This window comes from Penicillium malachiteum (genome assembly GCF_028827825.1).
Source record: "Penicillium malachiteum strain IBT 17515 chromosome Unknown utg000005l:1.0-9002435.0:326005.0-9005861.0, whole genome shotgun sequence".
Taxonomy (NCBI): Eukaryota; Fungi; Ascomycota; class Eurotiomycetes; order Eurotiales; family Aspergillaceae; genus Penicillium; species Penicillium malachiteum.
The window spans coordinates 4,909,950-4,936,082 of NW_026643099.1; the positions used below are offsets into that span (position 1 = coordinate 4,909,950).

The 26,133-nt window shown below is 48.2% G+C and overlaps 10 protein-coding genes across 10 annotated transcripts; 6 read left to right on the top strand and 4 right to left on the bottom strand.

Annotated features, from left to right (window-relative positions):
- Positions 1-21: 21 nt before the first annotated feature.
- N7483_011839 (uncharacterized protein) lies at positions 22-1,194 on the bottom strand (the record flags this gene model as incomplete). The annotated part of the gene is made up of 2 exons (XM_057095266.1): positions 22-928; positions 992-1,194. 2 exons carry the CDS (start codon positions 1,192-1,194, stop codon positions 22-24), a joined length of 1,110 nt encoding a protein of 369 aa, XP_056941237.1.
- A 1,544-nt stretch (positions 1,195-2,738) lies between these two features.
- On the top strand, positions 2,739-4,498 carry N7483_011840 (nucleoporin FG repeat-containing protein; the record flags this gene model as incomplete). Its single annotated transcript, XM_057095267.1, has 3 exons — positions 2,739-2,812; positions 3,052-3,480; positions 3,550-4,498. 3 exons carry the CDS (start codon positions 2,739-2,741, stop codon positions 4,496-4,498), a joined length of 1,452 nt encoding a protein of 483 aa, XP_056941238.1.
- A 1,126-nt stretch (positions 4,499-5,624) lies between these two features.
- Positions 5,625-6,983, top strand: N7483_011841 (TauD/TfdA dioxygenase family protein; the record flags this gene model as incomplete). The annotated part of the gene is made up of 4 exons (XM_057095268.1): positions 5,625-6,077; positions 6,137-6,256; positions 6,310-6,750; positions 6,804-6,983. 4 exons carry the CDS (start codon positions 5,625-5,627, stop codon positions 6,981-6,983), a joined length of 1,194 nt encoding a protein of 397 aa, XP_056941239.1.
- Positions 6,984-7,254: 271 nt separating this feature from the next.
- Positions 7,255-9,625, top strand: N7483_011842 (uncharacterized protein; the record flags this gene model as incomplete). The annotated part of the gene is made up of 2 exons (XM_057095269.1): positions 7,255-7,903; positions 7,965-9,625. 2 exons carry the CDS (start codon positions 7,255-7,257, stop codon positions 9,623-9,625), a joined length of 2,310 nt encoding a protein of 769 aa, XP_056941240.1.
- A 502-nt stretch (positions 9,626-10,127) lies between these two features.
- On the bottom strand, positions 10,128-12,426 carry fip1 (cleavage polyadenylation factor subunit FIP1; the record flags this gene model as incomplete). The annotated part of the gene is made up of 6 exons (XM_057095270.1): positions 10,128-10,152; positions 10,219-10,277; positions 10,381-10,606; positions 11,301-12,107; positions 12,170-12,222; positions 12,286-12,426. The coding sequence occupies 6 exons, from the start codon at positions 12,424-12,426 to the stop codon at positions 10,128-10,130; spliced, it is 1,311 nt and encodes a 436-aa protein (XP_056941241.1).
- A 662-nt stretch (positions 12,427-13,088) lies between these two features.
- N7483_011844 (uncharacterized protein) lies at positions 13,089-15,613 on the top strand (the record flags this gene model as incomplete). Its single annotated transcript, XM_057095271.1, has 5 exons — positions 13,089-13,324; positions 13,404-13,962; positions 14,018-14,208; positions 14,961-15,061; positions 15,120-15,613. The coding sequence occupies 5 exons, from the start codon at positions 13,089-13,091 to the stop codon at positions 15,611-15,613; spliced, it is 1,581 nt and encodes a 526-aa protein (XP_056941242.1).
- Positions 15,614-17,147: 1,534 nt separating this feature from the next.
- aclA (putative ATP citrate lyase subunit (Acl)) lies at positions 17,148-18,685 on the bottom strand (the record flags this gene model as incomplete). Its single annotated transcript, XM_057095272.1, has 2 exons — positions 17,148-18,164; positions 18,245-18,685. 2 exons carry the CDS (start codon positions 18,683-18,685, stop codon positions 17,148-17,150), a joined length of 1,458 nt encoding a protein of 485 aa, XP_056941243.1.
- A 995-nt stretch (positions 18,686-19,680) lies between these two features.
- N7483_011846 (uncharacterized protein) lies at positions 19,681-21,848 on the top strand (the record flags this gene model as incomplete). Its single annotated transcript, XM_057095273.1, has 3 exons — positions 19,681-19,820; positions 19,958-20,264; positions 20,325-21,848. The coding sequence occupies 3 exons, from the start codon at positions 19,681-19,683 to the stop codon at positions 21,846-21,848; spliced, it is 1,971 nt and encodes a 656-aa protein (XP_056941244.1).
- A 1,035-nt stretch (positions 21,849-22,883) lies between these two features.
- Positions 22,884-23,804, bottom strand: N7483_011847 (uncharacterized protein; the record flags this gene model as incomplete). The annotated part of the gene is made up of 1 exon (XM_057095274.1): positions 22,884-23,804. One exon carries the CDS (start codon positions 23,802-23,804, stop codon positions 22,884-22,886), a length of 921 nt encoding a protein of 306 aa, XP_056941245.1.
- A 1,197-nt stretch (positions 23,805-25,001) lies between these two features.
- On the top strand, positions 25,002-25,967 carry N7483_011848 (HET domain-containing protein; the record flags this gene model as incomplete). The annotated part of the gene is made up of 3 exons (XM_057095275.1): positions 25,002-25,092; positions 25,122-25,531; positions 25,593-25,967. 3 exons carry the CDS (start codon positions 25,002-25,004, stop codon positions 25,965-25,967), a joined length of 876 nt encoding a protein of 291 aa, XP_056941246.1.
- Positions 25,968-26,133: the final 166 nt, after the last annotated feature.

A 26,133-nucleotide genomic window follows, 5' to 3' on the forward strand; every position in this document is an offset into this window, starting at 1 on the left:
ACTGCATCTATGGAGCGTCAGCTACTTGATACACCATGACCTGCCTTGAATGTACAACAAACCGTCGTGAACTTTGAACTCCCAATCTGGATCTTGGCCACCAGCAGCATACACGGGGTTTTTCCATCCTCTCATGTATCCATCCGTACCACCTGCCCAAACCTCATGGCTACTATCTGTACCAGCAGAGATGACATCAATATTCATACGCTGGTTGGTGACAGCTCGGCGTCCTCGAAGATATCCGAGCATCTGCCCCGTCACACGGATATCGTAGACGAGGACACCATCACTTTTGCGCTCTGCAATATAAAGGTACCGCCCACATGGACTCCATGCAAGTTGGGTGACTCCTTTCCCTCCAATCTCGCGATTGGCCTCAGTCTTCGCAATACTGAATGTGCCCAGAAGCTCACCAGAGCCATTGGAGCTATAGAGCCCAACCTGTCTCGTGAAAGTTCCCGCAGCCAGAATCCCATCGCCTGTGGGGCTGATTGCCATGGCCGAGACGATGCCTTTCATGCCAATACCTCCTCCCACAGTCTGTTTACGTTTACTCGGGATTGTTGGTAGCCACGACACAGGGCCATCACTACCAGGCCGCGAGATATCGAACAGACAAATAAGACTGTCTGAGCCCGTGAGGAAATGAGTGCCTCCCAGGGTGGATGGATAGATCATGGAATGAGGGGTGATGAAGGCTTCTGTTGTTGGGTTCACCAGCGAATAGCTGGCCACCGAGACTGGGGCAAGAGCTGAAGCCAGGCGAATTGGGTGATCTCTTACCGACGACAGAAAAAGAGTAGTTGAGGGGTCCTGCAGATTGAAAAATGGATAGACTGCCAAGGCATAAGTGGGTTCTGCCGAAGGCAAGGTTGAATACGGGGACAAGTTATGAACTGATCCCGTTTCAAGCAGATCCGGTGGCCTGCAATCTCGCATTAGATGGAACTATGAATACCACAAAGTCAGGCCTCATAAGGGAACGAACACTATGAACGAGCGAATGTGGTGATCACTTGAGTTGGTTAAAAGAGTGGTACCATCTGGCGTCCACTCTGCGCTGCTGAAATGAGGAGGCTTGATGGGTTCTGGTGAATCAGAAGAAGGCGGGGCGACGACTACATCAACTTCAGATGAAGGTGTTGAGGCCACACATCTCGGTGCCCATGATCCAGTCATATCTTCCACCATGGTACGGTCAGGGAAATAGAAGACGCAGAAGATTTTTCGGCGATCTGATGACAAGTCTTCATGGGAACCCTTTTTCAAGGAGTGCAAATGAGAGACTTAGGGTCAAGCGTTAGAGAAGGAAGACAAGAAAGAACGATAACCCTAAGAGCAAGGGGATGAATAACGGCCAGAAGTGGTTGCAGAAGAAAAAGGAGGGATGGTTGGAAAGGACAGACTTGGGGTCAAGCGTTGAAGAAGGAAGGCAAAGAAGAATAACAAACCCAAAGAGCAAGGGGGCTAACATTCAGAAGTGGTTGCAGAGGGGAAAAAGGAAAAGCGGGTGGAAAGGATAGACTTGGGTCACCTGGGCAAGCGTTCTGATGATGACAAATCTTCGTGGGAACCCTTTTTTCAAGGTAAGTGGAAAGGACAGACTTAGGGTAAGTGTTAGAGAAGGAAGAGAAGGAAGAGCATGGGGAGGACTGGGGGCAGGAGTGGTTGCAGAAGGGGGGAAATGAGGGGGAAATGAGAGGATAGACTTAGAGTTAAGTGTTAAAGAAAGAAGAGAAGGAGGAGCAAGGGAAGAACTGGGGGCAGGAGTGGTTGCAGAAGGAAAACGAGATGTGAGTGAGAGGACAGACTTAGAGTTAATTATTCTGATAACAAGTCTTAGTGGAAAGAACAGACTTGTTGTCAAGCGTTCTCAAAAGACCAGCAAGAAACGCAGATGACGGCTGTTCCCAAATCCTGGATTTATTCACAGGTGAGAGCGGAGCACCCCTGGATGGATGGAAGAAGTGTTAAGTGTTTGCGGGATGATATAAGGTATAGAAGACTAAATGATAGTCGGATGATAAGTCTTTCTGGGAACCCTTTTTTCAGGTAAGTGGAAAGAACAGACCCGGTGTCAAGTGTTCTCGAAAGACCAGCAGGGGATACCGACGATGGCTGTTCCTAAATCCTGGATTTATTCACAGGCGAGAGTGGAGAGAACCTGAATGGATGGAAGATGGATAGAAGAAGTGCCGAGCGTTTGCAGGACAATATAAGATGCAGAAGACTATGCGGTAGTCTGATGACAAGTCTTCGCGAACCTTTTTTCGAGGTGAGTGCGAAGAACAGGCTTGGGGTTAAGCGTCCTCAAAAGACCAGCAGGGGATGCCAATTAGGGCCGTTCCCAAATCCTATATTCCTTTTAAAGCGAAACAGGAGCAGCCTTGGAAGAATGGAGGATGGATAGAAGAAGTGTCGAGCGTTTGCAGGACGATATCAATGCCAAGACCAGTCTTGATGAACAGCCTCGATTATACTCGTTAATCGTTCAAGGGGCAAACAAAGTCCACTGTGATATAACTTGGTTCTTTAAATCCGAAGGGACAAAATAAATGGTATATTAGTACCTTTTTGTGCGAATGATGCGTAAATACCAAATCCAAGTAGGGCTATATTGTTCATGCGTCGTTGAGTCTTCGGTTCGGATGAATTATTGACCGCCGCAAATCTTATCGGCGACGCGCAGTGAATGTTTGTTCTAGTGTAGGATTGAGGAATTGAACATTCCAGCCATGTTCGCCCCTAAAACCTCTGCTCCATCCTCTGGTGGATTGACCATCAATACCAACTCCGCTAATTCTCTATTGTGAGTAATCATATACCATATACCCCAAGCCCATCCACCATGCTGGTCACCATCCGATGCCCTCGTCGAAGCTTTATTGGAGCTTACGATTGAGAGCTCCTCGCGCCGCAAAAAAAAAGACTCGAAATTACCGCTCAGTACTAGCTTGAGCTCTGGATTGTCTGATTAGCTGCGGGTGACCGGGGGGAGTTAATCGCGCCCTTGATGAACAGCGACTAACAAAGCATCCCTTTGAATAGCGGTGGCACCAACACTCAAGCCAACTCAACATCAACCCCAGGAGCGTCTGGCACATCAGGGGCCTTATTTGGAAACACAACTTCGACTGCTCAATCAAAACCAGCGGCTAGTCTATTCGGGAGCACACAACCGGCTCAAACCACCGGTACCAACATGTTCTCCGGCCTAAGTGGCCAACAACCGTCAGGCGCGGCCAGCGGGGTTCTTTCGGGCGCAACCACTACAGCAACTACTCAACCTCAGTCGACCAGCTTATTCGGTGCTACAGCTGGGACAGGTATTGGCACTGGTGCTACACAACCAAGTACCGGTACGCTCTTCGGTGGCGGACTAGGAGCTAGCTCGACAACTCAGACACAAAAGCCTGCATTAGGCCTTGGTGGTCTAGGAGGAGGTCTGGGCAGTACGGCCACTGGAAGTAGTCTTTTGTAAGTTACAAAACCTTTCCTCCCCTCCTACTCCATAAATGAGATGAAACTAATCATTTCTTTAAACAGCGGTGCTCCTCAGAACACCCAACAGCAGACGCAGCAACCTGCAAAGCCCACCCTGTCTCTTTTTGCCAACTCAACCACTACACAAGGAACACAGCAACCGCTACAGCAAAATACAACTGCAGGAAACGTGGTTCCCGGCGTCAAGGTCGATGTGAGCAACCTTCTCCCTACCACCAAATTCGAGAGCTGCGCGGATGAGCTTCGTCGGGAGATTGAAAATATCGATACAGCCATCCTGGAACAAATTCGAGTGTGTCATGAAGTGGCCGACATGCTTCCTACAATTGAACAACAGGGAACTACGATTCCCAACGATGTTGAATTTGTGCAGAGCAAGCTGGACACCATCCAGCATGCGTTGGAGAATGATGCGAGTGATATTGATCAGCTTCGCGGTCTAGTAGGCCGAGATGCAGCCGAGGCTCAAGTTGCTTTCCGTGCTATTGACACTTTGAAGCTACCCCTGCAATATCAGTCATCAGGGGGCGGTGGCTGGTGGTCAATGCATGATCAAAAGGTTCCAGATCGCGGATCATTGCGATCGACTCGAAAGAATACGTTAGCACTCCCTGATGACGTGGAAGTTGACCAGTCCACCGCTACTACGGTCAATGGAGTCCCTGTCAACCTGGTGGATTACTTTTCCCAGCGTGCAGATGAAATGGGCAACGTCCTCGGTCGCTACAAGGGCAACCTGAAGGAAATCGAGGACCACTTGCACGGTCTGGAACTCAACTTGAACCGCCAGATTAATGAATTTGTCAGCTCCAAGTCTCGTGATGGTTCTAGCATCGGTACACCCAAGTCTGCAGTCAATGACCTGGCTGCTGTTCTGGGAGATGTCGAGGCTGGCATCATGGGTGTCGCAGCTCGTCTGGGTGGAGTAACTGAGCAAGTTCAGGAGGTGACCCTCGGGCCATTGGGGCTGGGTGACAGTCGACTGGGATGAGCAAACGACCGAGCTATCTTCAATCCTAATGTACAGTAATGCAATGAGCTGGTCTTTGAATATGCGATAAAATCATGAAACGGATTTATGGGTACCAATCCTTTCTATCTTTAGATTTCTGAATATCTAGATAAGATGATTTACTCCGTAATCTGACCAATTCCGAAATCTGTGTAGCTGATGACGCCTTCTGCCCTCGGCCATCCATGGCTTACAAACCCGTCTGATTGATAAGAAATAGTCTTACAGGATCATGAAACACGCCAACTACATGGAGATGCGGATCCAATGGAAGATCTCAGACGACTACGGAGTAGAAACATCCAGACCTGAGAGATTTGGAACAATCCAATGGGGAAAAGTGGATATGATAAAGCGTGCGGCGCAAGAAGCCGCCACTCTTGCGTGATCGCCTAGCGCCCAGTTTGCCGTACTAGTACCCTCAAAACTATGCTAATTCTAACCTCCACTTTTCCCGCGATCAACAAAACAAGAAGTACATGGTCTGAAAACAACATTGCGTACGCTTAATCTGTGCGTATGTAAATAGCGGTGAAGGAGTTTCGTGTTCATCCCCTACTCAGCGGCCTCATTTGCCATCATGGTTATTTGATAGAGATGGACCAATCTTGCCATCAACGTCACCAAGATGGCGTGATCCGCGCCCCCCTAGCCTCAGGCGGGCCACCACCAATTCTGGGGGAAATAAGCAGTGCTATTTCTAAACTGACCCCATGAATCCACCATTCTCAGTGTCGTCATTGGTTGAACCAAGAAATTCCACTCCCTTATTGCCGCGACGTCGGCGAGTTCTCATTTGTCCTGGGCCTGGCTTGGGTGATCACGTATGTCGATGGCGCGATCTCCGTAAAGTCCGGGGCACCACTAGGGAGGCTACGCAATTGCATCAGATCTTCAGGAGTTCTATTATGGGTCTGAGTCACTAGGGAAGTATCCACAAGAGCTCTTAGTCTCTCTCTGGGCTTTTGAAATCCATGTCTATAAAAGGCTTCTAAACTGCCTTGGCTGGTGAAGCTTATACTTCTGTTCCCACCTCAACCAAAGGATTGCTTCTTTTTAACTTTCTCTGTAATTGAGATCATTGAGATCATTGAAAACATTCAAAATGGCTCCGTCATTAGAAGAACCTATTGTCCCCTCTACACCGGTTGCCAAGCTCGTCGTCCCTACGAAGGGTGTCGCGGGTAACAACAAGTTCGGCTATATCCCTGGGCGTACTGTTGTCGAAAAACACACCACCTACGAACATGAAGACCTTTTACCTTCTTTCCCAGATATCCATTGGGCTCCATTGGAAGAGAATGTTCATGAGGACCGAGGTATCCATGGGGATCCTAAGTTTCGCAACCTCCTACAAGATGCCTCTGCTGTGTTCGACTATAACCCCAAGATTGGAACAGAGGTCCATGGAGTCGACTTGGCAAACCTCACCAGCGCACAGCAAGATGATCTAGCCCGTCTAGTAGCATATCGAGGAGTAGTCTTCTTCCGTGACCAAAAGAACCTGGATATTAATGCTCAGCGTGACCTGGGTCGACACTTTGGAACCCTACATAAGGTTAGTAATATATGCCAATCTACTTCGAAAAGTTCATCAAGTCTTGACATTTAAAATAGCATGCTACCACATCTGTTCCCCGCAAGCAGGGTCTTGAGGATGTTCATGTGGTGTACTCTGCTGATAATGCCCCTGACAACCGTGCTTTGTTTAGTCCCAGCTTTCTGTGGCACTCAGATGTATGTTTTGCACTTTGGAATATTGTTCAAATCATAACTAACAATTACGATAGGTGACATATGAAGTGCAACCACCATCATACACCATACTTAAGGTGCTCACTGGTCCCCCTAGTGGAGGCGGCGGTGACACCCTCTGGTCTTCACAGTACGCGGCATACGACGTCCTGTCCTCGCACATGCAGACCTACCTCAAGGGCTTAACAGCTCTCCACTCCGCAGACATGCAAGCCAATGACTCGCGTGCCATTGGTCGACCTGTACGTAGAGAGCCCGTCACTACAGAGCACCCTCTTATTCGAACAAATCCTGTCACTGGTTGGAACAGTTTGTTCTTCAACCCTGGCTTCGTCACCACTATCGTTGGCATTCCCAAGGGCGAGAGTGATGCCATAATTCGATACCTCACAGATGTGGTTGCTACAACCCAAGAGGCACACGCTCGTTTCCAGTGGAACAAGGGTGATGTCGCTATTTGGGATAACCGAACTACAGTATGTACCTCTACATCGAGTCTTATAAACATTATACTAACTAGTCCTTCTAGAACCACTCTGCGACATATGGCTTCACACCACACCGACGACATGCTGTTCGTGTAGCATCACAGGCTGAGCATCCCATCCTTAAATCCTCTGGAAAATCACAAGAAGAAGAGCTCAACGCTCTGTACGGACTGCCGGCAGTCAACAAGGATGGATCGCGCCAGTCAAACTACAACGACTAAAGGTTTCTGAGAAGAATGGAATGGGTCCAAGATACATAATTAATTTCCAAATCTTTTAGCGCTCTTTCATGCACAGTTAGCGAAATTCAGGACCTCAAGACTTATCTATACACCGCTTTTGCCTAGAAGTCATTGTATAGACAAACATGATCACGCACTTTTTAGGCGAGCGCGTTACTTCACATTAATCCCACATCCCCACTGTCTCTCTTCTAATTTCCCTCTCAATCATCTTATTTCATACGGTCTTTTCTTTGTCCCTAAAGTCAAGATGGATCTCCCAACAAACAATTCCCGCCTTTTAAAATATGCCCAATCCCGAGGTTTTGCCAGCCACCCATCTGAGGTTGAAGTAACGTCAATTTTCGTTGAATATGACCAGTTTTGCCAGCCCGACTTTGATTGCAACGGATTTCCAAAGAAATATCAGGGCTTCTTTTCTGGGCAAACCACGAAGGTTGAATCACAGAAGCTAGGTCTCGATCAAGAATCTGCGTATGCTCTGTGCGCAACACAGAGACATATGAGAGCTCAACCACAGATAAACTGGACCAAGACTCTTCCTTCATTAGATCTCTCCTTCACACCGCAATCTGGGGGCCCAATGGATACTGAACATGACGAGGACAACTTGCGCACCACCTTTTCCAAGACCGGGTTGGGGGTTGATTCTACAGAGCTCCTTACAACAAAGCTGCCACTTTTCCTACGTCAAGATCTTCTCCCGCCTGAAGGGGTGCAGGAAAGCAAGACAACATATGATGATAATTTTGAGCCAAAAAAACTGATTGCTGGCTTTTCTTCCCTCGCACTTATGTCTAAAGCACGGCACAGTGTCAGCCTGTTAGATACTGCAGTTCGGTGCGGTGCCGACCCGTTTGAAACAGAACCGCAGTCCAATGCCATCCCGTTGGAAACAGGTGTGAAATCAATGTTCCATCAGCTGCTAAAGATGCACAAGGTATTTTCTTTCTAATTCAGTCAAAGGGCAAGAAGCTAAAGCATCCCAGTCGGAGCTCGTTTGTCCCAGTGATCTTCCCCTCGTACCTGAGTTCACCACTTCACATGATACATCCAACCCCATCCACGCCCCCATCCCATTTCTACCATTTGAAACAGCAGTCTCATCTGACCTTTTGACACGTGCCAGAGACACCACCCAAGTAGGCTCTGTGAAGACTTCAGGCGAACCTGTCAACACACCAGACTCAAGTCCAGACACACTAGACAACAAAAAATCCAATACGGTATCAAACCACTTTTTCCCAGATTCAACAAAGGACAACATCAGCTCAGCTCATGTTGCACTTGAGGTAAACGAGATGACTCTTGATTGTGAGATGCCTTCGCTCAAAGACACTGCGATTGGCAATCAACCACGTCAAAGCTCCGTATCTGGATCGCATGAAAGCTCAATCAACCCAGCCTCACTTACCATGGGACTTGGTTCCCTATCGAAATTCATGGAGACAAGAGGCCTTAATACCTCTACTGAGTCTTCAAGCAATCCTCCATTCTCCTCTGACGTCTTCATGGATTCTGGGCAAAAACAATCAGACTCAACCCCCTCCGAGACCACTAATCAAGTTAGTGATACCGGCACCTCATATCAACTTATGCGTCTTGACACTCCATCCACATCTATTACATATGGAGCGGACGTGCCTTTGGCCATTTTCTTATCAGCAGACCTTCTCAGAACCAATCTCCCTCTCGTCCAATCTTTAGAGCAGCAAGACGATCCACCAAAGCTCCTCTATCGAGAATACACCCCATGGCCAAAGCCTATCAAAACAAACATACCAGTCCCAAGAAAGTCGAATTGGGATTTCTCCGAGATACCTCCAGAAGCCGATCTTATCATCGCCCCATCTGTCGGTATCATCCTCGCAACTGCTCAAGATCTCACTCAGCTCTATCTCCCTGGCCACGGTCCCAGGGATCCCGAAATCCGAAACACCCCAAACGTCACATCCCCTCTCCGAGAGCGTATCGCGCGTCTAGCCTCACGATACAAAACTCTCCACGTACTGGTCAGTCATCCAACTTCAAACTTCATGACCAATCCAAATGAACCCGCCTTGTCAGATCGACAACTACGACTTGACAAATTTACACATGACGCAATCGCCTCCATGAACGACTTTTGTCGCTTCTTCAAGACAGACATAGCCCTTGTTCATACTCCTGCTATTCCGGAGAAAATAGCAGAGTTGACAATAGTCCTCGCGACGATAGCGAGTTCGGGGCTACTGCCAATTCATATTCCGCCAACTTCATCATCATTGGACGAGGTCTTTGAATCGGTTTCCGTTCCTTCACTCCTTAGAGAAGATGAAACGCGTTGGGAATTGTGTCTTCGAAACGTGGGTCTGAATCCTTATGCCGCAAGGGTCGTTCTTGATATCCTTGAGGCTGGCGGGCGTGTAAGTGTCTCGTGCAGTCTTTCTCGGGGGGCAGTGGATCCGGAGTCTGCTTGTAGCATGTTCTTGAAAATGGGTTATCACGAACGAATGAGTCGTTTCCAGCTACTTTTGGGGGAACATTTGCTACTGTACTTGGAAGAAAATCTCCTGGATATTTACGATGAGCAGGAGGATGATCTTGATTTCAACTCAACATACCGGTCTTATTCTTTGTGAAGCAGTTCTAGCTAACAGCTCAGTGTGCGATAACGATATGAATGATATCTTCAATGGTGTTATGTGGAGAAAGTACAAGTTAAGTTTAACTCTCCTGTAGATCATCGAAATAAAGGAGGCTGTAGAGAGGAGATGGTCATAGAATTATCAACTGTCCGCCAGCACAGACACGGACAAGACAAGTTGAGATTGGTTTTAATAATACATTGGACAAAGACATGCAAGACCCAAGGCCAATCCAGCGCTTCAAAAACTCAGTAGTATGCAAAGGTGAACATGAGGTCAGGATACAGCCTATTTGACATGCACCCTGAACCCCGGAGAGGTATTTTAATTATTTTTGTAGGTTTTGTTCTTGAGATCGTTGAGAGTGGTCGAGCTCGTGACTTCGCTTCGATATAGTACACGCTGGATGCATTCCTTTCCGCCGATTGGGCAGACGAGCAAGCATTCAGATAAGGAGGAGGCGGAAGACAGAGTTAGATAAATGCTTTTCAGCAATTTACTCGCTGATCTTGGCAAGGATCCTGTATGGCATGTTAGCGTTATTCAAGGCTCGGATGTATTGAACATTAGTCGGGTTGGAAACATACTCAGAGTCACGGAAAAGGGTGAACTCCTCCTCGCCAACCTTGATGGGGCTGCCACCGAACTATAGAAGAAATTAATTAGTATCAATTGGGTATATGAATAGAGCTGACGCGCTGGGATGCCAGACGCGGAAGAGCTCGGGACAGCATTGAGAGTCAACTTACCATGGGGATCAGGACCTTGTCGCCGGAGGTAACACCCATGGGAAGGCGCTTGCCATCCTTGTCGAAGGCACCGGGGCCGACGGCGAGAACCTTGGCCTCGTTCTGCTCCTTGACACTGCTCTCAGGGAGGAAGATACCGGAGGCAGTCTTGGTCTCGGGCTTGATGCGCTGGACCAGGACACGGTCCAGGAGGGGGGGTGAGGTTCTTGATGTTACGGAGGATAGACTATTAAGATTGAAATTAGCATGTTGATTAAGGGAGAGGGGGTGTTGAGTTAGGATTTGTTGAGTTGGGTCCGGGAAAGAGAGAAAAAATGCGCGGGAGGACTTCAACACAAGTAATGCTCGATATCAAGCTTGAAATGGAAATTGAAGTGATAAACTGGGTGTAATTCAACTAAAAACGTACCATTGTGATGGAGAAAGAAGTCGTGAGGCCAAGAAGTGATGTACGTGGGATGGAGAAGGGAAGAGGAAATGTCCGGGGGAGGAAGATCTGGAGTTTCGCCGCGAGAAATTTCCAGAATGCCAAGACCCGTAGCTTGTCCCGAGGGAGAATCCCGATTACACACTTCGGCATCAAGGACAATTGGATATTACATAGTCACCTATTCCGACTTGAATAGTGAAATTACTGATAGATAGTACTCTTTACTGGTTCTAAGCTCATGCCAGGACAGACAAGCTATTTCCTTAAAATGATTCTCTATATCATCAATAGCATCCCGGTACTCCGTAAACAGCTCCGTTCTCCCGAATACAAGATTCGCAATCAATTTCAAGGTACAAAGAGGCAGGAAAATGCAAAACTAAAGGCTAGAATCAATAATTCATTTGTTATAAAACGCCAGTGTCCATCCTTTGACCCGGAATCCACATAAAAGATGATATGAGAACTGCTAAGCTAGAACGAAAGCTACCACCTCCGTCCACGTCCCCGGCCTCCATAATTACCGCGTTGATCGTAGCCTCCGTATCCCATTTGACCTTGACTTTGTTGTCCAAATCCTTGGCCCTGTCCCTGACCTCCAAAACCTGGTTGGCCCTGAGGACCGCCAGGTTGACCGCCCATCATCGCCTGTGCGCTCTGCATGAAGGTCATCGGGTCCATATTAGAGGGGTCAATGCCCTGAGCCATCATGCCCTGAAGCATCTGCTGCATCATATCGGGTGACATATCAGGCATACCGGGCATGCCAGGCATAGCAGGTGGGCCACTTCCAGGGGCACCGGGACCAGGAGGTCCACCAGGCATGGGAGGCATTCCCATTCCCAAGAAAGACTGCATATCGTCCATCTGTCGCTTCTGGTCGCCAACCTCCTTGCGCACCTCCTGTTGTTTCAGGCAATAGCTAACCCATGTGAACTCATCGAAGCCGTAGTTGAAGTAGTCAGAGATATCCGAGCCTGGCCGCCGCCAGGGCTTGTCATCTGCCGGGAAATCTGAGTCCATGTCTGTAGCCATGATGGTCTTGCCGGTCGACGGGTGAACGGGGTTTCCATTGATGTCAATGGTAGAGGTGTGGATAGCTGGATAAGAGGAGCCTGGCTTTTGGTTCTGGGGCATGGCAGGTTTCCCAGGCGCTACCGAGCCGGTTCCAGGGAGCTGTGTCGGGGCATCGGGACGAGGTGTAGCAGAAGGGGTTGCTGATTTAGAGACCGCCGATGAATCTGCAGAAGTAGGTCGTTGCGGATCTTGTCGTAAGCTTGCATGGCGTGGATGAGAGCTTCAAGGATTAGCAAAGAGTAATATGAATATGCTCATGGAGCGCACAGCTTGGGGTCTTACATCTCTGGTGGAGGTGCGTCGGCAGGGGCCTCTGTAATAATATTGAAATCATCCTAATCCTTCATTAGCAAGTTGTTCAGTGTGCGACAAACAGAGGGCAGCAATTGGAATCGAACCTCGTCAGACTCCTCCTCCTCTTCTTCATCGAAATCCTCCTCAACTGGTTGACTCAAAGCTGCATCCTGGGTGTTATTTGGTGCTTGGCTCGGTGTCACCGTGTCAGCAGGGTCGTAGAAATCATCCTCTTCGTCTTCCATTGTGATTGACATTTAATTTGAATGTTTTTGGTGTAGAAATCACCGCGCGACTGGTGACTTAATCCTCCGCAGGTAAATGTGAGTTTGGAGTGTTTGCACCTGGCTTGCCGCTTTGAGCTGGAAGTTCAACCACTTGGAAGATTGGCGTAGACTGGATTTCCGGTCCAAAGTTTTGTTCAAGGGTCTTTTGAATGGTAAAAGATGAAATTTTTTAGAGGATAAAATTTTCAAGTTCCAACGTCTTTGAATATGGGGAGGAGTTGAAGCAGAGTGAATGCTATTGTCCGGCTGTAGGTGAATGCCACTGACAGTGAATATATACTAGTGCTCAAGTGCTCACAAGTCATGCTCTACTAGGTACAGACTAGGAGTAGTGAATTGGAACTTGAAGCCCCGTGTTATCTACATATTAGGGCTATAGACATGGCTATCAAATTTCATAATAAGAAAAATCATCTTTATACACAAATTCAGAAATTGAATAGAAAATTTGACAGTCAATTGGAAGTGTTTAGCAACATCTTATCTGTACCAAGCAGAGCTGATAGTAGGTCACGTGCAATCCGCCATGAACATTGAGATGGCGATATTCAACATTTTGAATCAACTCATCTATTCTTGACAACCACCTTCGAGCCGTGTGAATTAATCTTGCGCACAACATGGCAGACCAGGAGAGTGGAACCTCCAACCAGCGGTCCTTCAAGGGCCAGGCCACCTCTGCGGAGGATATGCTCAAGTCGCAAACCGTCGGCTTAGTGCATCTATCGGACTTTCGCAAGCGACGCGCCGAGGTCTTGGAGCAGAAAGAGCGCGAGGCGCATGACAAGTCGCTAGGAAGATTGGCATCTGGTATTTCAAGAAGTGCAACTCCTTCCACAGGCGAGATAACTGACGGGTAAGCCAAGGGCCTCTCTATCCCACGACTTCTTTTCTGCTTAACACATAAGCTAATCGATTCTCCACTGGGTTAACAGATCGTCAACGCCTCGAAGTGATGGACCTCCCAAGAAGAAAAAGAAGAAGGCTCTTGCCAAGAGCAAGCTGTCCTTTGGCGATGACGAGGAGGAGACCGGGGAGGATTCAGCAGCAACACCACGCGAGTCCAGCATTTCCCGCTCCGGCTCAAAGACACCAGCCGAAGAAAGCGCAAAATCAGCAGCTGTTCGCATGAAGGCAAACCCAAATGCGCCGCCTCCACCAAAGGCCCAGACCAAGGCGGCGATAGAAGCTGAGGCGCAAGCTCGTGATACGCTTCGCAAGGAGTTTTTGGTCATGCAGGAGGCTATCAAGAACACGGAAATCCTTATCCCATTTGTATTCTTCGATGGCACAAGCATACCTGCCGGGTCGGTCAAGGTCAAGAAAGGAGACCATGTATGGCTGTTTTTAGATCGATGCCGTAAGGTCGGCGCTGAGCTGGGTGTCCGCGGTGCTAGTGGAGCAGCCAAGGCGCGCAAGGACAGTCGTCGAGAATGGGCCAGAATCAGTGTTGATGACCTGATGCTTGTAAAGGGCAATATCATTGTTCCCCATGTGAGTACCTCTTTCCCCCAGTGGCATCCGTGATTATTTATCTAACTGAACATAGCATTATGAATTTTACTATTTCATCTCCAACCGTGTGTCTAGCTTCTCCAAGACAGGAGGGCTACTGTTCGACTACTCAAACAAGCCTCCGCCAGAGCGATCAGACGACAATCCTTTGTTCCGACCGAGCGATCAGCAGCTGGAGGGCGAAGACAAAGACTCTGCAGAGACTAAAGTTGTAGATCGTCGCTGGTATGAAAGAAACAAGCACATTTACCCAGCAAGTCTTTGGAATGAGTATGAACCAGGCAAGGAATTCGAAGAAAAGATGAGTTCAACCCGGCGGGATGCAGAAGGAAATACATTTTTCTTTTAGCGTGATTATTCTGCATTATGTTTTATTCTTTCAGGGTTGAATATACCAGGTGTTTTGTGGCTTAAAAATAGATTCATGAAGATATTATCCATAGATGTTGGATAAAGGCGGGCACTTTTTTGCAGCCAAACCATTTCCCCAATTCTTCTCCTCTTCCTACCTCCTTAAAACAAGTCCACCATGGATCACTATATGCGATGCAATGCTCTCACTTGCCGTTCAAAATTGAGAGATAAGGCCGTTGTCACAACTTGCTCGTAAGTTGATTCACATATTACCAGAGCCATAGAGACTGACGGGTGTTAGTCACATCTTCTGCCTTGGGTGCGCAGATGGCTCAGGGCTCTCTCACTCCTCCATCCAGAAACGTCGGTGCCCTGCATGCCAGACGGGCCTTTCAAACCCTGATGATGCGGTTGTCACAGTCTTGAGCCCAACAGAGGATTATAAGACCAGTGTGCTAAGTGGCCTCGACCCTTACACCATCATGGAGTGCGCGGGCCGTGCGTTGGGGTTCTGGGCATATCAAAGTACACAAGAGATGTAAGTCCGTCCGTTGAAGATGAATCCTATCCCGTATGACAAAAGCTGACCGACTGGAATCTAGATGCTATCAAGAGTTTGTGAGCAAGAACTTCACCGAGAAGTATACTGGTCTTAAAACTGAGACGGATAAGGCTGCCTCCAACGCCAACTCAGAAATTTTCAGCCTTCGCAAGAAGGTCTCAGGTATCTTATTTTGAGATATGGCAACCAATGAATGAAGAACTAACTTCAAGATATCTAGATCTGCAAGCATCACAGGAGGAACTGAAAAAGAAGAACCAAGAGCTTGTTGATCAGTACCGCGAAAAGTCCAAAAAGCTATCTCAGATGACAACTCTGTACAACTTGCTCAAGGCACGCACATTACACTCTCAAATGGAGACTGCAGCTGCCAACTCTGTGACCAAAACTCTGAAAACCAACTCCTCACGAAGTGGTCAACCTACTGTAGCCACCCCATCGGGATCGTCATACGCCCCAAGCCTTCCGAACATTCCACAAACATCTTTCCCAAGAACATCTTCTTCAAGAGAGTCTGTTTCAACAATATCTGTGCCAAGAACATCTTTCCCCGTGGACGCTGATGGAGTTGAGCAATTACACCTATACCAAAAAAGTGGCTCAGCTGGCTCAGGTAGCTCATCCCGCTCCAACCGTGTGAGCAAGACCCCTGTTAAAGATACCTCAATGGGCCCTCCACTTTGGCCAGCCTCGTGGACGAGAAACCGTGAGTAGTGATATCAAGTGACACCATAAGTGGAATTGATACTGATTGACCATCTTAGGTGGATCGGGTGGTAGCAGCCTGAATCATCGCACTCGACTTCCGCGTGGTTCTTCCCGATCGAGCTCTCGTGGAACTATTCGGCCAGAAGTACTGGCAGTGGGATTCGGGAAGCCGTTTGATATCGAAGCACCAAAAAGGTGATATCCAGTTCCATTGATCTATACTTATAACTCCGATGAACGCGTGAAAGAATGTATTCATAGACCAGATGGCGTCTAGCACGGATCAAAGTTTGCGTTATTTTTTTATTATCTATACCCAGCTTATTCAAAAAGCAATGCATTCCTATAAGTTACCAATTGATGTTTGTGCATCACTAGCCCCATGTATCATGATCCGACCTTGAATCTCAGACCGCTGGCTCTCATTTATCGAGCTAGCACAAGACACAGAATACATGCATGTGTATGCACGCGTATCAGCATAAACCTGAACCCTTACCTCCCAGGTGTCAGCTACACCAAACAAACACGCAAGATTCAATTATCACAATCCCACATCTCCAGCTTTTAACTATCTTATCATCTCAAGACCTCTTTCCAGAAATGGTTAGCCATAGCCACCGTTATCAATCTCCCAGCCTCCCCAGCCTCCCGCTCGCCCGGATCCAGTCTCGGAGCAGCGGAAGCACGTCCACACCCTCGGTCCAACCACGCAACCCACGCACAATGAGATATTCAAGCACGGTCCCTACCTTATCTTTCTTTGATCGGGTGTTCCTGGCGATCAGGCTCTAGATCGGTGGGTTCTATTTTACGTGAATCCGGGGAAGCTCTGGTGGAGTCGTATATATTGTATTTTTGGTTTTGGATACATACGGGTATTTTTGATATTTACTTCTTCACGGCTGGCACTTAGGGCTACTAACATTCCTATCTAAATATTGTTGATACTAGCGACCCTTTAGATAGATTTGGTCCAAAAAGTTAACTGAATGAATATGATATTGAGCATGCCGATATCAAATATAGCTGCCTCTTGGCATATCTACGAATGCCCAGGTGTGTTATCATCTGGACCCTCTGGTAGGTTGGGCAGCATTATAAGACTTGAGATAGTTATAACTACTTGGGCAAAGAGCTTTAGCTATTCTGATTTACGGATCAAGAAGTGTTCGTATCATCACTGTATTATCCGATGGGAAATCATCTAAAATCCCCCGGGAAAGGTGAACATAAAGGAAATCTAATCATGTACGTCGGCACCAAAGCATCTGGTCTGTTTTTGATTTTTTCTTTTTCCTTTTGTCCGGGCAAGCAATAAACGCCAAACCCTTGACCAGCAAAACTTAGAACAGACGCCGTGGGATGAGGACTGTGTTCTCAGCCCGGCAACCCCGCGGGGTGGCATCATCCCGCAAAATTCATATCATGCCATGCATTATACCACACACAAACCCACATGCAACGAAGGGGAGGCGCAACGCTGCAAGAAATAACAAACAAGAGGACCCAAATTCCCAAAACAAAACCCGATTCACATTTATACGCCGAATTCCTTGACATCGGTCTTCTTGCCCTGGAGAGCCAGAGGCACGATGCCGGAGACGTGCATCTCGGGACCGTAGACGTGCATGTCGAGGCCGAGCTCGATACCGGCGGCCTTGATGTTCTTGAGACCCTCCTGGTAGTTGGGACCAGCACGACGGACCCAGATCTGGACCTTGTGCTCAACGAGGACAGGGGCAACGTCACGGATGGCACGGATGACACCCTTGAAAGTGCTGGCAACGTTGGTGAAGTTGGCAATACCACCACCAATGAAGAGGACCTTACCCTCGGGGTGCTGAGGAGCACGCAGCATCAAGTCCAGAACGGTCTTGGCGTAGTTGTAGGTCTGGGTCTCGGTGGGAGCACCGGAGTACTCTCCGTAGTTAGCCAGCTCGGAAACGAAACCAGCGGAGGCAATGGCATCGGCGTAGACGACGGAAGCACCACCACCAGCAACAAGGGTCCAGACACGACCGTTGGAGTTGAGGACAGTCAGCTTCAGGGAAGCACCGGTCTTGGCGTCCATGTCGGAGATGAACTTCTCCTCCTTGCTCAGCTCACGACCGAAGGGGGCGGGGAACTCCATCGGCGGACCAGCGTCGATGTTGACCTTGCCGTCGGTGGAGGCAAGAACGGGGAGACCCAGAGCGGCGGGGCTACGAGCGACAGCCCACTTGGTACCACACTCGAACTCAGCAGTCTGGTCGAGCTTGGCAGCCAGATCGAGGAAGTGAACGTCGGCGGAGGTGGCATCGGCGTTGGGGATGACAACCAGAGGGTTGATCTCCAGGTAGGTGAATTGGCAGTCGACGTAGACGGCGTACAGGCGAGAGATGAAGTCAACCAGGACATTGTGGACGCCCTTGGGGACCTTGCTCAGCAGGGCAGCGGCGATCTCCTCGTTGGAGGGGAAGTTCTTCAGGTTGACGGGAATAAGCAGCTTCTCGGCCTTAGCGTCAACATCACCGACATCGACACCACCCTCGTGGGTGAAGAGGATCCAGTCGCCCTGGAAAGATTATGTTAGTTTGTCAATTCTCAATTGCATACAAACTCGGGAAGCTTTCTCCAATTGCAAGTAGCACTTACCTCACGAACGGAGTTAATGTTAATGTAGTACTCAGTCTCCTGAGGGTGGGGCACGAAAGGCTCAACGAGGAACTGACGGAGGACACCGGTGACGGTCTCAACCAGGACATCCTTGGTGGCACGAGCATCAATCCACTCACGAGCCTCGGCCCAGGTCTTGTTCAGGCAGAGCAGACCGCTCTTTCCACGGCGCTTGATCAATTGATCGGGCTTAGCGACGAACTTGGAGCCGGGGGTCAACAACCAAGGGTAGGTAATCTCGGCCTGGTCGAGGACATCCTTGACAGTCTTGTCTTCGGGGAAGTGGAGAGAGGCGAGGCGAGGAGGAGGGTTGTGTGTCGAGGAAGCAGGAAGAGGAGTAGGCTTGATAACGGGAGCGCGAGTAAGGTGGTAGTTGAGGATGGCCTTACCATCGGCCTCGAGAATGGACTTGGCGGACATGATTGTATGTGTGAAGGGGAATATGGAGTGTGAAGAAGGAGAGAAGGAAGAGAACTTTTAGAAGACCCAAAGCTTAGAGGGGGGGAAAGAAAAAAGACTAAGACTGGAGAATACGGCGTACAAGGAAAAAAGTTGTGCTGGAGATTACAGCGTAGAATTGAGGGGAGGGATCCACCGGCTGTTGAGAGAAAAAAGAGCTGTGAGTTATGAGGTGGGGTATGTTGGGATTACAGCCACTATACATACACAGAGTAAACTTGAGCACTGTACAAGGATGATTGCACTGAAGAACCGATACCGCTATTTTAAATTAATTGAATATGTTAGAACTTGATTTGTGTAAATTATTTGATGAAATTGCTTTTTGGACATGTATACTAATCTGATTAGTTTAATAGTTCCACTTTGTTCAATGTTGGCCGGAATCCGAAATTAATTCTATTCAGGCAGCCCTAGTGTACATGTAGACGATGATGATGATGAAACGATACTGGTATAATCAGTCTATCCTAGATGAGAAATACAAGTCATCATGATTCTATGAATATATTAATAGTAGAATTCATCAATTGATCAGTTTGTTTTCATCATTTTTACTCTATTTATATCAATTATATCTTCTATAATAGATAAAAAATAGACCCTTTATAGAAGTAGACTTTGGTGGGGGTTAAATCAATGTAATAATACACTGTAATCAATACCGCCCCGCTGATCCAAGTGGAGCCCACAAGTATCATCGATACCCGGTACTTTGGGGAACTGTTGAGCTCCCACGGGAGGAGCTGTACACCGTATCTGCGAGTACTCTGGCCCCGCAGCTTTTTTTCCCCTCTGGTCCTCCTTCTCTTCTCTTCTCTTCTCTCAATTCCTTCACATAGCGGGTGTTTTGCACAAATACGTATGTTCTATCTCTTCTTTTATAATATCAACTCGCCGTGAAATATTCGGTCCCTCAAAAAAAACCTCACCTTAACACATCATACAGATTCATCATGCCTTCAACCTCTCTTTCGGCTGCCAGCAACGGCAACCAGTCTGCCAACGACAACATTACCCGCTTCAACCCTCCTAGCCGTGTCCTCTCTCCCCTTAACCACGCCCTTTTCCACAACAAGACACGATGCTTCGTATAGTAAGTCCCGCAAAAGTCCCCCACGTGAGGGGCATTCCCTCCACAAGACCACTCAATTTCCCCCTGATACCATGGGGGAGATGATTCAATTGAACAATTGAACAATCGAACAATCGAAGAATTGACCATCATGATAGTGGCATGCAACCCCGAGCCGTGCAGGGCATGCTCGACTTTGACTTCATTTGCAAGCGTACCACTCCCTCCGTCGCCGGTATCATCTACACTTTCGGTGGCCAGTTCGTCAGCAAGATGTACTGGGGCACCAGCGAGACCCTTCTCCCTGTCTACCAGGACACCGAGAAGGCCTTCGCCAAGCACCCTGACGTTGACACCGTTGTCAACTTCGCCTCTTCCCGTTCCGTCTACCAGTCCACCATGGAGTTGATGCAGTTCCCCCAGATCCGCTCTATTGCCATCATTGCTGAGGGTGTCCCCGAGCGTGTAAGTAAATCCGAATTGCAATTGGGAGTCAAAGAATGCAAAAGCTAACTCAAACATTAGCGTGCTCGTGAGATCCTGGTTGCCGCTCAGGAGAAGGGTATCACGATCATCGGTCCCGCCACCGTCGGTGGTATCAAGCCTGGTGCGTTCAAGATCGGTAACACCGGTGGTATGATGGACAACATTGTTGCCTCCAAGCTCTACCGCAAGGGTTCCGTCGGTTACGTCTCCAAGTCCGGTGGTATGTCCAACGAGTTGAACAACATTATCTCCCAGAACACCGACGGTGTCTACGAGGGTGTTGCCATTGGTGGTGACCGTTACCCCGGTACCACTTTCATCGACCACTTGCTCCGTTACCAGGCTGAGCCTGAGTGCAAGATCCTAGTTCTGCTGGGTGAGGTCGGTGGTGTTGAGGAGTACCGCGTGATCGAGGCCGTCAAGAACGGCATCATCACCAAGCCCATTGTTGCTTGGGCCATTGGTACTTGCGCTAGCATGTTCAAGACCGAGGTTCAGTTCGGTCACGCCGGTGCCTCCGCCAACTCTCAGCTTGAGACCGCTGTCTTCAAGAACAAGGCCATGCGTGAGGCCGGTATCCACGTTCCCGAGACCTTCGAGGACCTCCCCGAGCTCCTCAAGTCCGTCTACGACGCTGAGGTCCAGAAGGGCGTCATTGTGCCCGCCGCTGAGCCCGTTGTCCCCAAGATCCCCATTGACTACTCTTGGGCCCAGGAGCTGGGTCTCGTCCGTAAGCCCGCTGCCTTCATCTCCACCATCTCCGACGACCGTGGCCAGGAGCTGCTCTACGCCGGTATGCCCATTTCCGATGTCTTCCGTGAGGAGATCGGTATTGGTGGTGTCATGTCTCTTCTGTGGTTCCGCCGCCGCCTGCCCACCTACGCCAGCAAGTTCCTGGAGATGGTTCTCATGCTTACTGCCGATCACGGTCCCGCCGTCTCTGGTGCTATGAACACCATCATTACCACCCGTGCCGGTAAGGATCTGATCAGTGCTCTGGTCTCTGGTCTGCTGACCATTGGTTCTCGTTTCGGTGGTGCGCTGGACGGTGCCGCTGAGGAGTTCACCAAGGCCTTTGACCAGGGTCTGAGCCCCCGTGACTTCGTTGACTCTTCCCGTAAGGCCAACAAGCTCATTCCCGGTATTGGCCACAAGGTCAAGTCCCGTAACAACCCCGATCTGCGTGTTGAGCTTGTTAAGGAGTTCGCCAAGAAGCACTTCCCTAACACCAAGCTGCTCGACTACGCTATTGCCGTTGAGACTGTCACCACCTCCAAGAAGGACAACCTGATCCTGAACGTCGACGGTTGTGTTGCTGTCTGCTTCGTTGACCTGCTCCGCAACTGCGGTGCTTTCACTCCCGAGGAGGCCGAGGACTACCTGCGCATGGGTGTCCTTAACGGTCTGTTCGTCCTGGGTCGCTCCATTGGTCTGATTGCCCACTACCTCGACCAGAAGCGTCTGCGTACCGGTCTGTACCGTCACCCCTGGGACGACATCACCTACCTTCTGCCCACTCTCCAGAAGGGTGGTGCCGAGGGCCGTGTCGAGGTCAACCTGTGATTTGTTTCATGATTTGCAGCGCCGTCCGCTGGTGGCATACAGTCCATCCTCTGATTGGAGGATGGTGGAGTTTGGATGGTTGATCCATTTGTTTTATTTTTTTTTGCCTGAAGCAGTTTTTTTATGTATCTGCACAGCCCTTCCCAAGGGTAAACCGAGCTTGATGGACAATGCCACAAGTTTCAAAAACAAAAGGCTTGCCAATATTGGGAAACGGTGCCTATGCCCAGCTACGGAACTCTTGATTTAATTTCGTTTAGATGACTAGACCTCCTGGGACCTAATGAATGCCCTTGCATGATGAATATAAGCCTGTATAGCGATGAGGCATACCATTTAAGTGATCCGAATTGTAGACTCTTCCTCTACAGAGTTAAACTTCAAGTTTTCCAAGTACTTTATAGTAAACATGATGTAGTCAACAGTATTCAAATGTTCAAACTCATATTCTGTTTTGGGATGGCATTGCTACATAGGTAGTAGTAATTGCTTTTCTCTGCCCAGGTCACTTCAAGTTGTGAGTCGGCCTTCAAGTTCTAATGTTGTAACCCAAATCTGACCAGTTGACCGACCATATTCATGAATAACTTCGTGTCAATATTTCACATGTCCAAGTTCCACATATTTAAAATGCTAAGAGTTCAAGACCACTACTAGAAATCGAAAAATTATATTTTTCAAACTTTTACTAGTAGTTCGCTGCATGCCAGTGCGAACCTTGGAAGTCCGAGTCTTCTTGTATCCGGACTCTTGATGCCGATATCTATAAATAAACAATAACAGCCTCGCTGCTCGGCACCCGAATGTCCGCAACTCCATGGATTTTGTACCACAATAATACTCGTATCATTCCGAATTCCTTTCATCTCCAGCCCCAGACTTTCATACGTCCACTGACTCCCAGCATACGTGATAAAATCCGCCCCAGCCCCAGCGCCATAAGGACTACTCAACCGCGTAACCGTAAGCTGACTCTGACTCCCCAACCTCCGAATCCCAATTTCAGCAACAGGACGCCTTGTCCCCGAAGAAGTCTTATTCCAGTAATCCAAATTCACAATCACCACGTTTCGCAACCTCCTGATCAAAAGCCACATAGGCTGCAAGATAAGCATCACCAGAAGGACCGGAACTTGAACCATCAATATTAACCTTCGCTACCATCGTCTGCCCCGAATCCCCAATAAAGTCTGCTAAAAACGGCTGAGAATAGTAATTTGCAAAGACTTGCGCTTGTAGATCACCACTGGGGACAGGTAGCCAGAGATTGAATCCTGCGTGCATGGTCTGCTGGTAATTGAATCTCGATACACCTATACTAAGAGCATAGAGGTATAGATCTACAGCCCACAAAGCACTCCCCAAACGAGCTTGATAAGCGTATGAATTTGTCGAATCAAAAGAGTTCCCTATCTCATTGAGAACGTATGGGATAGATGGATGGTTTATTTTCAGATAGTTGATATGGTCACGGAAGTAATCGAGGTTTGCATGTGTTGTTGTAATGTTCATCAGACCAGTTGCAAGATCTGCTGCAGTTCCGGCATTATTTTGGTAATAGTGATGTGTGACCTCTTGCATAGAGGTACTATTATTATCTATGCCCAGATGGAAGATTGTTTCCACGTCGAATAACCATGCCGATTCAGATGGGTCACTGACTTCTTGACCTATATTGAACGCAGTGAAGAAGTAGGTTGGGAGATTGAGTTCAGCTCTGATAGCTATGGCATATCGAGTGAAATTAGGAACATAGGTTTCGTTTGTGAATGTCCCTTGCCATGCTGGTGGACCGAGGTATACATCATCTGTGCCGGCCACGGTATCACTGTATGCATTTGGCTCATTTTTAATTTGGATAGAGTGAATACTTTCAAGACCAATGCTTTCAATAGCTGTTTTAGCCCAGAGGAGTGTCTTACTGATATTGGTAGTTGCAAACGGCACTTGAACCATGTATTTCGCATTTGGGAAATTGTGCGTCAAAGGCCAGTAGTTTGGACCGATGCTTAACCCCTACAAATTTTTGAGTATTGTTTTGCTCGGCGATGGGGAGAACGGGGGAGGATTGTGTTGGTATGTATTTCCTGTAGTCAGCGGATGTACCATCGAGTCGAATAATCAGTTTACCTCCAGTGCGAGAGTAGATTGAGTTCATAAGATTGCGACTGAAGATGTTGATTCCGCCAAACTCGTCGGTTGCGTATCGAACCCATGAAGCTGCTTCAAAGGCTAGACCAGCAAAGTTTATGTCGACTTCCGAGGATGCAGTGGTTGGCACCGAGGAGGTGATGCTGATTGAGAGTGATGGGTTTGATAGTACTAATGAAGTGAAGGATTTCCAAAGTAGCCCAGAGGCTATTAGGTGAGTGGGTTTTAATAACATTATAGGAGGAAACGAGTTTTCGCTCCAAGGTTCAATAAGACGTGAGGTGATTCGGGGGCTGGAATCTAGATGTACATTCCAAGTCGATGAATTTTATATTTTTTTGATACTTTCAACTTTGTGGCTGTCATCATGATACTAATGAGAGGACAGTCTTCTTAAATCATGATCCATCTCCATGAAGATTGTGACGTGCTCATTTCATTGCGAGCGAATGGCTCGAGATGGATGTCGACGAATTGAATTTCAAAGAACTCGTAATGGCGATTAGACCCCGCAATGAGAGATAGCCATAGGACGAAGTACCTGCTAGGATTCCACAGGAAACGATTCAAATGACTTCTTGCAAGGACTCTGATCAATTGTGTGCTTCATTCGAGCTATGCCGCAATCAAAATGGGGCCGAGCGGCAGTATCCCAGGTGTTCTTTTTGCTTGCTGCATGTGGGCATAGCGTTCCAAGGTTGTATGATTAATTTGGAGGCTAGAATTTTAAGTCAACTTGTACCTAGATAATTTCGAGGTATAGAAAGTTATGGTGATATACACAGGGGTCAATTTTCATAGTATAAATGCGTAATATAGTAATGCGGGCACCTGGGGCGATCGATTGCCCCGCCATTTCCCACCTAGGTTGGGTTACTTGGGTACTAGCCTAACTTGACCTTGAAGTTCAAGAATATTGTCAACTAGTGAAACTTTTACAGTGAGCCCTGTAGGAGTTGCCAAAACTTACATGTGCCAGGTGCAGGACTCGCCTACAGAGTCATGTCTACTTTCACCCATCCAAGCCTTCCTGGGCCTAACCTGACTCGCATGATTCACCTTTTGCCGAGCAAGAATACAGACGCCCCATCGGGTGCACTCTTTTCGACTATGATCTATCAGACGGAGCTGGCGGGTTACACATCTATGAGGCTCTTTCCTATTGTTGGGAGAGTAATGTGAGGTCTGAGTTGATAAAGATCAACGGCTGTGCTTTTCTCGTCACGAAGAACCTCCATTCTGCATTACTGTATCTTCGTAACCATCAACTTCAGCGAACATTATGGGTGGATGCTATTTGTATCAACCAAGATGATTTGGATGAGAAGAACGCACAAATTCCACTCACGCGGAATATCTACGCCCAAGCTGGTCAAGTGATCGTCTGGCTTGGGGAGGGCCGGGACGGAAGAGACAAGGCGCTTGAAGGGATTCAGTGTATTGCAGGTCAGAATGAAACCACGCAATCCATGAGAGAGTTCCGTGATACAAGTTGGAAGCTGCTTCAGCGAGATTGGTTCCGCAGGATCTGGGTACGAACTCGAAAGCATCAACACTCCAAAATCTGTGGCAACTATTAACCACTCAAAACAGGTTCTTCAGGAAGTTGGTGTCGCACGATCTGTATCGATTATGTGTGGCCCTGTTCAAATCAGCGGTCACGCTTTCCGCGAAGGATTGAGTAGACTAGGACTTCCTCCTAGCCTGCAGTCTCAGATTAGCCCAGTCGCTTATCTAATAAATGGCGTATCTTTTCGACCAAGACGAGAAACTGATCGTCGTGGAGAGCTTTCTATAGGAGAGTTGATCAGCATGTATTGCAAGCATAGTGCTACTGTGCAGCATGATCGAATATATGCTTTGCTTGGTTTGAGCTCCGACGGCGCGCAGTCAGTTGCTCTACAACCAGATTACAGGCTTCCATGGCATGAGGTTTTCAAGAATGTCTTGAGCCATATATTCCCATAGTGTTCGATCAAGACATGGAAAAGCACAGCAACTGCTGTCATTCAAGGCAAAGGACGGATTTTAGGCCATGTTCATAGTGTCACGGAGGAAAGGTCTCTCTACGGCGGACATCATATCACAGTCATTTTTAACAAAGTAGCCCAGTCATTTGGTTATCAAAAAATAT